Source organism: Microplitis mediator, chromosome 6, assembly GCF_029852145.1.
Source record: "Microplitis mediator isolate UGA2020A chromosome 6, iyMicMedi2.1, whole genome shotgun sequence".
Taxonomy (NCBI): Eukaryota; Metazoa; Arthropoda; class Insecta; order Hymenoptera; family Braconidae; genus Microplitis; species Microplitis mediator.
The window spans coordinates 15737324-15750176 of NC_079974.1; the positions used below are offsets into that span (position 1 = coordinate 15737324).

Below are 12853 nucleotides of genomic sequence, written 5' to 3' on the forward strand. Positions count from 1 at the left end.
CGGCGTATTTTATTGAGTTCTAGAGCTAAGAAAATTTTGAAATTGTTCGGTTCAGTTGTTTCGAAGATATTCGCAAAAAACCGTTTTTTACCATTTCTTTTGCCCGCGATAACTCTCGAACGAATTATCCGATTGAGATGGCTAAGGCGGCAATCGACGCGTTTTATCAAGTTCTAGAGCTGATTAGATTTTGGAGTTGATCGTATAAGTCGTTTCTGAGAAATCAATAAAAAACCAAAAAAAAAAAATTTTTTTAATTCTTATTCTTTGTATAACTTGTAAACTACATGATCGATTTACCCCAAAATCTAATCAAGACTAAGTTTTGGTGAGCTCTTTCGATCGCCACCAAGTACGTTCAAATCGGTTCATCCGTTCCAAAGATATCGTCGGACAAAAAAAAGTTCACACACACACACACACACACACACACACACACACACACACACACACGGACGTCCATCCGGGAATAGTCAGAATAGTTTCCTAGGACCTCAAAACGTCGACATCTGATGAAAACTCGATTTTCGAAAATCGGACCGAAACCAATAACTTCCCTTTTTTGAAAATTTGCAATTTTCTTAGCGGGAAGTTAAAAAAAGTGTGTAAAAAAACTTAATTATTTCTATCAGTCAAAAACTCAACAAATTTTAAATCACACAAGTTTTTTTAGGTCAACTTGTTGTAGATGTTGAGAAGAAAAGTATTGGAACATTGTCTAGACTGAAAACTGAATACAATCCATTCATTTTTCGAGGGATTAAGTTAGAATTTTTTAATCGGGGTACAGATACTGATGTTAAAAATGACACCGATAAAGAATGACTCAATAAAGATTGAATTATTGATATAAATAGTTGAAAGATAAATTTAAAGATAATGTTGGATGAGGAACTTGATACGACAAGTTACTTGTTACACTGACTGATGGAGTGGATATGATATTTTTTATACATTAAATGATTTTTTTTCGTGTTAATAAATAAAAAGATAAAGCCTGAAAAAATGTCTGGAATAGAAACTAAATATAGTCCAGTAAGTTAATTTCCATAATGAAGTATAAAAGTATTCATAGTGTAAAATTAGTTCTAATATATAAATTTTCATTATTTGATTAATTAATTAGGGTGATAATGTATGGATTAAAAGCTCTTTGAAAGAAGAGTTTGATGTTCCTGTGGGATGTAAAATAATTTCTGTTGATAAACGAGGATTTCAAGTTCAAGATGATGATGGAAAGGTAAATCTGTCAAAATTTATATCTTTAAAAATTTTTATTACACTTATCAATATAATCTTCGATAATATCTTATCAATTATTATTGATTGTTATCATGAGTAATTAAGTGATATATATCTATGATATTTTCTATTTCTTCAAATTTTATCTTTAGTTTTTCTGTCAAATTTTATTCCATTTGATCTAGACACAAAATCTTTTAAATATTATGCATTAACTTTGGAGACTAATTGTAATAAAAAAAAACTTAATTATATTTTTTCAGAAAGAAATGATAAGCAATGACCGAATTCTTAAACTTATGCATTCTTCTTCAGTCTCTGGAGTTGAAGATATGATAAAACTTGGAGATCTTCAAGAGTACGCTATTTTAAAGAATCTTCATATGAGATATAATCAAAATTTAATTTACGTATGTAGTGACATATTGTTTCATAAATCATTGCATCGATTACATCAATTTCTATAAATAAAATAATTTATTTTAGACGTATACAGGTAGTATGTTGATAGCGATCAACCCTTATAAAATATTAAATATTTATACACCTAAAGAAGTTGCAAATTATCGAACAAAAAATATTGGAGATGAGCCACCTCATATTTTTGCGATTGGTGACAATTGTTTTATGGAAATGCGGCGATCAAAAAAAAATCAGTGTATCGTAATCAGGTTAATTTTTATTAAATAATATTTTAAAATCTGGGTGATTAAATATTATTTTATTTATTACAAGTAATTAAAATTTTAGTGGAGAAAGCGGAGCTGGTAAAACTGAAAGTACAAAACTAATTTTGCAATATCTTGCGGCAATAAGTGGAGAACATTCTTGGATCGAACAACAAATCCTTGAAGCTAATCCTATTCTTGAAGGTTTGAGATATTTATATATATATATATATATATATATATATATATATATATATATATATATATATTTCTTATGACATTAAATAAAAATTATTTAGGGTCTTTATCACTAATATTTTTCAAATCTTGAGAGATTTTTTTTTATCAGAAATATAACCACGAATTAACAAAATCAAATTTTTGCGTAAAAAATAACATGATTTATCATTGAAAAAGGTTAATTATTCAAAAGAATTAACAAATTGTCTTTTCAATATAAGTAAAAAAAAAAAATTAATAAAAATTAAGTAGGATAAGTAATAATGAGACTCATAGATTATTTTTATTTCACGGAATTCCTCTCTTTATATATAAAGCCACAGTATTTATATTTGTGTTCCAGCATTTGGAAATGCTAAAACAGTCCGTAATGATAATTCTTCAAGATTCGGAAAATATATTGATGTAAAATTTTCAAAAAATGGGTCAATTGAAGGAGCAAAAATCGAGCAATATCTGTTAGAAAAATGTCGTTTAGTTTATCAAGGACAAAATGAACGAAATTATCATATTTTTTATTCGATCCTCGTTGGCTTATCTAAAGAAGAAAAGAAAAAATTTAATCTGGGATCATCTAATGACTACAAATATTTATGTGGCTCTGCTGAATGTAAAGGACGAAATGACGCACAAGAGTTTGCTGATGTACGAGCGGCAATGAAAGTATTAAATTTTAGCGACGAAGAATTTTTGAATATAATCAAACTCTTAGCGGCTATTTTGCATACCGGCAATGTGAATTATAAATCAGTAACAATGGCCAATATGGATGCGAGTGAGATTATTGATGACGTTTCCATAAAAATGTTGGTAGAAATTTTGGGTGTCAATAATCGGGCTCTGAAAGAAGCGCTAACTCGAAAAACAATTTTCGTCCAAGGAGAACGTGTTATCAGTAATTTATCTAAAGATCAAGCTATTGAAGTAAGAGATGCTTTCGTAAAAGCTGTTTACGGGAGACTTTTTATTTTTATTGTCAGTAAAATAAACGACACGATTTTTAAGCCTAAATCAAATACAAAAAATTCAATCGGAGTTCTTGATATTTTTGGATTTGAAAATTTCACTCACAATAGTTTTGAACAACTCTGTATTAATTATGCTAACGAACATCTTCAGCAATTTTTTGTAAAACACATTTTTAAAATGGAGCAAGAATATTATAATCAAGAAGGAATTTCTTGGAAGCATATTGAATTTATCGATAATCAAAATGTTCTTGATTTGATTGGAGTGAAGCCAGTAAATATTATGGCTCTTATTGACGAAGAGAGTAAATTCCCGAAGGTAAAATGCTGAAAATTTTTTTTTCAAAAAAACTTTTCAAAAAATTTTATTTATTTATTCGATTTTTTAAGGGAACTGATGGAACTCTGCTGGCTAAAGTTCATCAAATGCATTACAATAATCAAAATTACGTGAAACCCAAATCAGATTCAATAAAAGCATTTGGAATAAAACATTTTGCTGGATCAGTTAATTATGAAATTGAAAGTTTCCTTGATAAAAATCGTGATACGTTTTCATCAGATTTGAAACAGCTTATAACTATATCATCGAATGATTTTTTGAAATTAATATTCAGTCACGATTTGACAAATGAATCTGACGGTAAAAAACGAGTATCGTCTTTGTCATCCGAATTTCGTAATTCTTTAGATCTATTAATGAAAACGTTAGAAAGTTGTAATCCGTTTTTTATTCGATGCGTTAAACCAAATGAAGAACAAAAACCATCGGTAATTATTTAATATATTTTAATTAGTAAAAATTTATTTAATTATTTATCTATTTCAAAACAGTTATTTGATCGCTCTCTTTGCTGTCGTCAATTACGATACTCCGGTATGATGGAAACAGCGAAAATCCGTCGCGCTGGTTATCCAATTCGTTATGACTATCCAGAATTTGTTAATAGATTTCGTTGTTTAGCGAGAGGTATTTCTTCTAAAATCATACAAGATGTTGCTGAAAAAATTTGTATCAATACTTTAGGAGTAAACAATAATTACCAATTCGGTAAGACAAAGGTATTTCTAAAGGAAGAGCATGAATCTATTTTGGAACAACAGAGGCATTTGGTACTCGCTAAAAGTGTTGTTGTTATTCAAAAAAATATAAGAGCATGGATTTGTAAGAAAAAGTATGATGGGTTTATTTATTTCTATAATGATTTTATACTATAAAAAATTAGAGTGAATTCGCCTTCATCATTTCGAATTACTTTTCTTAATCAGGGCGGAGTAATTACAGATTTCATTGAAATCCGCATTCACTTTGATTCGGACTTTCAATATGAAAATAAACTCCCCTTCGGAGTGAATTTTACTCCGAGGGGATCAAATAAATAAATAGTCATCCGCTCTGCATTCACTCCGGATTTAATTCGGGTTCACTGCGCAATTTTTTGATGAACGAATGTGATATTTTTTTTTTTTAGATATTTGAAGATCAAGGTGGCAATTATTACAATTCAACGAACTTGGCGTGGTTATGGCCCAAGAAAAAATTATTTAATAATGAAATTAGGATATCAAAGACTACAATCATGTATACGATCTCGAGTTCTTGCTTATGAATTCCGTCGGAAACGAAAATTAATTATAAAATTACAAGTACTTTTTGTTTTAATCTTTAATTATTTCAAATCTTCTATTAAGTGGATTCTGTGATTATAAACATAAATTTTACCATACAATTTTCTTTAAGAATTTTTTTTTTGGTTCGCAGACAATGAAAAATTCTAAGACTGATGATTGGTTTATTGATTATCTCGTTAATTTATTTTTTAATGACTAAAAAGAGAAATAATTTTTATTTCAGATTTACTGTCGCGGTTATCTTGCCCGCAGCATTTTCAAAAAAAAATATCAGGTAATGTATTGCGATAGTACAAATTAAAATTTCTAAAAGCAATACCGTGTATTAGATAATTTTTTTTGTTTATCATACCGATAAAACTTATTGGATAAAAATTTTTTTTATTATTAATAATTAAAACGCATTTTCTTAGTGGCGAGAAATTAAGCTGAAGGAAATAAACGATCTGTTTGCTGAGGATGAAAAGAAATTGAAAGCGTCTGGAAATAAAATGTGGAAAGAAACAGCTAAAACTAATTTTGAAAAACGATTAGACGAATTACGTCAATCACTTGTGAATTTCGACAAAGATAATTATAATACTGATACTGTCAAAGAGTCTGAGAGTAACATAGATACAATATTTGAGTTCTTAGATAATGAATCAAAAGTTTCTACCGTAAAAAATTTACCAGCAGATATGTACGCGGTATGTTTTATTTTATTATTTAAATGAATATTATTGATAAATAAACTGATAAACATTATTTAATACAAATTAGTTATTTTAGGATCTTTCTACTGTTAAAAAAGAAAACGAATTAGATCAAAAAAGTATTCTTGAAATCCCAACTGAAGACTTACCAAGTATCGATTTGTCAACTTATCACTTTAGTAAATTTGCGGCAACATTTTTTACGTCAAACGTAACACCACATTATTCTCGTAGATATTTGAAACAATCTTTATTAGATTTACCATTAGCAGTCGATCAATTGGTAAAATTCTTTTTTTCTTTTATTTTCCAATTTGACGGCGAAAATTCTATAGAAAATTTTCTCATACGTACATATAGGGTAGAGGTATTGTTTTTGGCCACTTTAGGGCCAGTTTTGGACTCTTGAAAAATTTTAATAAATTAATTCGTGAAAGGCGCAATGATATAATCAATTTTTAAAATGTGTTCAAAGATACTTTTATCGAACTGCTACAATAGGAGTTTTATTTGATATTTTTTCAGTAATTAAAGTAAAGTATTAAATGTCCAAAAATGGAGCAGTAACCACAAACGGTACTTAAACCTTATATGTAACGTAGGAGAACTTACCATTTTTTTCCGTATAAAATTCAATGATTATTCATCACTCAACTAATCAGTTTTATTAATTTCACTGCAGTCATCTCAGGCCTTATGGATAACTATTTTAAGATTCATGGGTGATCTTTCTGAGCCAAGAAATCCCATTGAAACTCCTGCAAATAAAACCGTTATGTCGACTGTATCTGAAACAATTTCGAAAAGTTTTATGCGATCAAAAGAGTATGAAAGTTTGATGAACGAACAGTCTAAACAAAAACAAATTATTCGTATGACTTTAAAACGTCAAAGTAAAATACACAAAGACATCAGGCGGGGTAAGTTTTTTAAAGAAAAAAAAGTGCACTATATTTTACTATTAGTAAATTACTTTTACCTTTTTATTTATCAGGAATTGTAGAAGATAAATTTGTAGATGAAACATATCAAGATTGGTTACAAACACGGTGTTCTAATTTAGACAAACTCCATTTTATTATCGGCCATGGTGTTCTCCGCCCGATACTACGTGACGAAATTTACTGTCAAATTATGAAACAATTGACTAAGAATCCTAGTAAAGCATCGCATGCTCGTGGTTGGGTTCTTTTATCTCTTTGTCTAGGTTGTTTTCCGCCTAGCGAACGATTTGTTAATTATCTTCGAGCATTTATTAGCTCGGGACCACCAAACTATGCTCCTTATTGCGATCAAAGACTTACCCGGACAATAAAAAATGGTGCGAGAACTCAGCCCCCAAGTTGGCTTGAACTTCAGGCAACTAAAAACAAAAAACCAATTCATTTGGAAATAACTTTTATGGATGGAAATTCTAGAATAATTGAATGTGACTCAGCCAGTACTGCTGAAGAAATTGTTAATACTCTTGCTAAAAGTATTTCATTGATTGATATATTTGGATTTTCACTCTTTATAACTCTTTATGACAAAGTGTTATCTCTTGGCGCTGGAAGGTAATTATCATACAGTACAACCTGATTATGAGTTACTCGGCTATAAATTACTTCCTCTCTTTTTTTCGTTCGTCTCGAAATGGTACCCTCTTTTATAAGTTAATCAAGTATCTGCTTAGAATAAATTAATGTAATGGGACCGAAGTCCACCTTCGCTTTAAGGGAGGCCGTTTCCTCACCTATTTCAAGTATACGCGCGTTGCGGATGCCCTCACTTCCTTCCTAGACGACACTCTTAATCGAAAAATATAATCAAATGACTAAGGGTGGGCATTAACCGGAGGTATGATTAAAAATCCTCATTGCATGTGGTATCTAACCATAGTCACCACGAACCTATACCTCTATGGGCCAAATACTACTACCATCTCAGAAAATAAAGAAACTCTTGTTAAAGTGGGCTTGGAAAGGCTTACTTGTTCAGTCTTTGATGAATTTTCTACTTTCCAAGCCTTAAGGCGCTCTGATTATTCAAGCCAAACTAGGCTACAGAGCAGCTCGGGATGTACATAATACATATGTGACAAACGTTAACTAACTTATAAAAGGACTGCGGACACAACCACAAACACGACGCACACATATGCAGAAAACCGAGCGATCACCGAGTAAAAGATAGTAGTAGGGGAAAGCCATTTTCAAGAAATTTTTCTCCTATACTCTCTTACAGTAACTTATAACCAGGTTGTACTGTATTTAAAAATATCATTTATTTTCAGAGATCATGTGATGGATGCAATAAGTCAGTGTGAACAGTATGCCCGCGAACAAGGGCAATCAGAACGTTTGGCGCCTTGGAGATTATTTTTAAGAAAAGAGATTTTTACACCCTGGCATGATCCAACTTTAGATCCAGTAGCTACTAATTTAATTTATCATCAAATAATCCGTGGATTGAAACACGGAGAGTATAGATGCTCTAGTGAAACAGATATCGCAATGCTGGTAGCTCAACAATTGTACATCGATTACCAGACCAAATTAACACCTGAAAATATTAAAAGTACAATGCATCTTTATATTCCTGATCATTTACTTCAAAATTCCGTGCCTGAAGCTTTGTCAAAATGGGAAAAACTGGCATTAGCTGCTTACAAAAAAAATTCGAATGTAATTGATGCTGTTCCGGTGTTGAAAGCCAAAGAAGAAATAATTTATTTTGCTAAATGCACATGGCCAATTTTATTCTCAAGGTTTTACGAAGCAGTAAGAGTATCAGGACCAGAATTACCAGTCAATAATATTATTATAGCGGTAAATTGGACCGGAGTTTACTTTATCGATGATCAGGAACAAATGTTACTTGAGTTATCATTTGTAGAAATTGCCGAAGTGATGATTCAAAAATTTGATGATACTTTAATAAACAATTTAATTATCACAACAGTACAGAGAGACGAGTATACATTTAAGAGTATGGATGCTGAGGATTTAGTTGGATTAGTTAATTATTTAATTGACGGATTAAAAGAAAAATCCGTGTATGTCGTAGCAACTCAAGACTACATGAACGGAATTTATGGCTCAACAGATGGCCAATCTTATCTGTCATTACAGAGAGGTGAGCTCGTTAAGCTTAATGGGTGTACCGGTTATAACATATTGACTTCTGCCTGGGGCTATGGAGAATGTAATGGTATTAAAGGAGAATTTCCGTCAGAATGTGTCTACGTATTACCAACAATCACTGCACCTTCGTCAGTTTTAATGGAAATTTTCAAAAACGACTACACTACCAAAAACACATTAACCAGAAATAAAAAACAACCGTCGAATACTAAAATGTTTAGTTTGAAAAAATTTGCGCAAGATAATTTTAGACAGAGTTATAACATTACACTTTCAAAAGGGTCTAGTATATCTTCCGCCAGACGAACGGTGCCTGAAAATCTTTGGAAACACACTCGTACGCCCCTAAAAGCTCCGTTGCTGAATAAAGTCTGTGAAAATAAAGAACTATTTCAATTGGCGTTGGAAATATTTACGAGTATATTGAGATATATGGGAGACTTACCGAGTAATAGACAAAAAATAGGTACTGAGTACACAGATATTATTTTTAAAACGGCATTAGAGCACGATGATTTGAGAGACGAAGTGTATTGTCAAATAATACGTCAACTTACTGATAATAAAATTCGTTTGAGTGAAGAAAGAGGGTGGGAATTGATGTGGCTTGCAACGGGTATTATGTCTTGTTCAACAATTGTTCAAAAAGAAGTGATACGATTTTTGACATGTCATAAAACTGCGATAGCCAAAGATTGTCTCGATAGATTTAATGTTATTATAAAAATTGGGAATAGAAAATATCCGCCGTACATCTTAGAAGTTGAAGCGATAAGATTTAAAAGTATGAAAATATATCATCGTATTTATTTTCCGAATGACAGTGACGAAGCATTTGAAGTTCATTCGTCGACACGCGGTTCGGACATTTGTGATGAAATAATAGACAGAATGCAATTAAAATGTAACGATGGCTTCAGTTTGTTTGTTAAAATAATTGATAAAGTATTTTCTGTTCCAAACGATTATTATTTTTTTGATTTCATAAACGAACTTATTGAATGGATAAAACAATCAAATCCAACAGTTAAATTATCGAGTATTACACAAGTGCAGTATCAAATATTTTTTATGAAAAAACTATGGATCAATACTTATCCTGGACGTGATCCCAATGCTGATGAAATATTTTATTTCTATCAAGAATTGCCAAAGTATCTTCGTGGTTATCATAAGTGCAGTAAACAAGATGCCGTTAAATTGGGCGCGTTAATTTATCGAAGTAAATATGGAAATAATAAGAACGAAATGTCTGAATTGTCAAATAAAATAAGTGAATATGTACCGGCAGATTTACTTCACGTTTACAGTAAAAGTGATTGGAAAAAAAATATAACAATGGCGTACAGTCTTAATTCAGGAGTAAATGAAGCCGATGCTAAATTGCTGTTTCTTCAGCATATATATCAGTGGCCGACATTTGGATCAGCATTCTTTGAAGTAAAACAATCAACGGAAGTTAATTTACCGGAGTTTTTAATAATAGCTATTAATAAAAATGGTGTTAGTGCAATTCATCCTCAAACTAAAGATATATTAATAATGTGGAGTTTTACGGAGCTTTCAAATTGGTCATCGGGTAATACATATTTTCATATGACGATTGGTAATTTTATAAAGGGCCAAAAAATTCTTTGCGAAACAGCTCAAGGCTATAAAATGGACGATTTAATATCCTCATATATTTTTTATTTTAAATCTGTACTTAAAAATTACTAGCTGAGATAACATATAAAATAATAATATCGTAAAAACTGTAAATTAAATAATGTATCGCAAGTTGATACTAATATTTATAACAAAATAATACATAAAATATCGTGAAAAGAAAATTTTTTTCGAGTGAATTATTAACAGTAGCTGATTTTATTCACGATAATATAATTTTTAGATTTGAGTATATTTCGCAGTAAGACGATGCATTAGATAACATTTTAACGTCTTTAAGAAAAATTTCTTTATTGTTACAAGCTAAACATATATATATATATATATATATATATATATATATATATATATATATATATCTATATATTAGGGTGCTTCATTTCGGAGCCAGAGTTTTTTTTTCAGGTGCATGTGGAAAAAACCATAGTTCAACACAAAAAAAAAATTTTCGCGCAAGAAAAAAAATTTATGTCGATTACAGACCTAGCTCATTGAAAAATTCGATTTTCCTATTTAAATAACATGGAAAAAATTGTTTTTTTAGCTTTAAGTATTTTTACCCTTGTTAACAAATCAATAGATCAAATAGACTAATACATATTTTTGTAGAAAATTGAACGCTCTACAAAAAAGGTCTCTTATCATTTTTCGATAAATCCATCTGTTTCAAAGTTATTAGAGCTCGAAGTAAAGTTGGAGATCGTTTTACTTTTCCGGTGAAACTATTCGACTTATCACAAAATGTTTCAGGATTTTTTTTGTTGCCAATTTTATTCTCTACAAATTATTATCAGTAAAGTTTTTTCAAATTCCGCATTGTTTTGTAGTTAATTTCATTTCAATGTCGAGCTCTTGAAATCGATCAGAACCACTTTTTTAAGAACTTGAAATTAAAATGAAAATAACTAGAAAACAATGCGGAATTTGAAAAAACTTTACAAATAATAATTTGTAGAAAATAAAATTGTCAACAAAAAAGATCCCACAACATTTTATGATAAGTCTGATATTTTCGCCGGAAAAGTAAAAAGATCTCCAACTTTACTTCGAGCTCCAATAACTTTTGAACAGATGAATTTATCGAAAAATGATAAGAGACCTTTTTTGTAGAGCGTTCAATTTCCTACAGAAATATGTATTAGTCTATTCGATCTATCGGTTAGTTAAAGAGTTAAGAGTTAAAGAGAACAATACTTGAAGCTAAAAAAAAAAATTTTTCCCGTGTTATTTAAATGGGAAAATCGAATTTTTCAATGAGCTAGGTCTGTAATCGACATAAAATTTTTTTTTTGTGTTGAACTACGATTTTTTCCACATGCACTTGAATAAAAAAAATGTTTCTTCGAAATGACGCACCCTAATATATATATATATTTCTTGTAAAATATTAATATTTTTCGTTTTGTGAGGTATGACTCTTATTGTAGACAATCGATGTATTTTTTGTCATTTGTACATTCCAATATCTTGGGAACGTATATCTCATAAATTCAAGCGCACAATGGGAATTGGAATCAACTTGTAAAGAAATATTTGCCTTAATAATAGATGATTCTCTGACAGAATACCAAGAATCAATTATTGGATTGTAAATTGATGCAGAATGATCTTCAAATAACCAAGCTTTTGCATCAATGACTAAGCTGTTTATTGTGCTTCCATTTGTACTGTTATTATTTTTTATTTGTTGAGAGTAAACAGTCGGAGATTGAGCTTTCAGAACAATGGGCATTCCCATATCACTGATTAAATGCTGTTCAAAAACCTTTTGGTAATAAACATGGTATGAATTAAAGTTATTGTTAAGATCAAGAGGTTTATTATCGGTTGGTGTTATGTAGGCTTCCACTATTTCCATAAAATCTTGATATATATTATTGAAAGATTGCACGTTGTAATTCTCAACCATAATTATTTGATCTCTGTAAAACAAAAGAAAGTCTAAGAAGAATTGTTCAGACAATGCTGAAAAAGTTGCGAATTCTTTTATGAAATCGAAAATAAATGTCTCAGAAATTGGCCCGGTGATGAATTTCTTAAAGTCATTTCTTGACATCAAAGTATTGGTAATGCCTTCAAATTGTAAGTAAAGCTGAGAATTAATTTGAAAAATTTGTTAAAAAGTGTTGTTTTATTATTAGCGGATTATTAATAATTAAAAAGTGTTAACTCACAGCCCAATAATTTGTGACTTTGAAACCTTCCACATCAAATTGTTGTAAGTAAATTATTTCAGGCAAACCAGTCAATTCATTATTGACTACGGTAATTTTCAATTGCAAGCCATTGCCATCATGATTTATCGTATCGACTTCGTACAAAGCTGAAAGAAATTGAGGGACAGATGATTGAACAGGCGTTAAAAGTAAAACTTTCCTTGCAAATTCTCGCATTTTAGAGCTACAAGGACCGGTAGAATTTTCAAAACCCCTGATTGTTGTTATATGAAAATTGTATAGATGTTGATTACTTTCGGTGATCATGAACCAGTGGATTCGAAGGAAATCAGTCACTGTACGTGATTGTTGAAGAAGAATATTGTATGCTCCAAGACGTAGTTTCAGAGGAAGAGTGCGGTCAGCCATCATAGGCCAGAGAAGAACAATAGCGTCATC

At 30.5% G+C, this 12853-nt stretch overlaps 1 protein-coding gene across 1 annotated transcript; it reads left to right on the forward strand.

Moving 5' to 3' along the window:
• Positions 1-774: 774 nt before the first annotated feature.
• On the forward strand, positions 775-10471 carry LOC130669735 (myosin-VIIa-like). Its single transcript, XM_057472778.1, has 15 exons — positions 775-1035; positions 1127-1240; positions 1506-1652; positions 1729-1913; positions 1993-2114; positions 2494-3437; positions 3509-3889; positions 3953-4293; positions 4591-4765; positions 4974-5024; positions 5164-5439; positions 5522-5728; positions 6128-6365; positions 6440-7001; positions 7721-10471. The coding sequence occupies exons 1-15, from the start codon at positions 1006-1008 to the stop codon at positions 10287-10289; spliced, it is 6342 nt and encodes a 2113-aa protein (XP_057328761.1). The 5' UTR covers positions 775-1005; the 3' UTR covers positions 10290-10471.
• The last annotated feature ends 2382 nt before the right edge of the window (positions 10472-12853 follow it).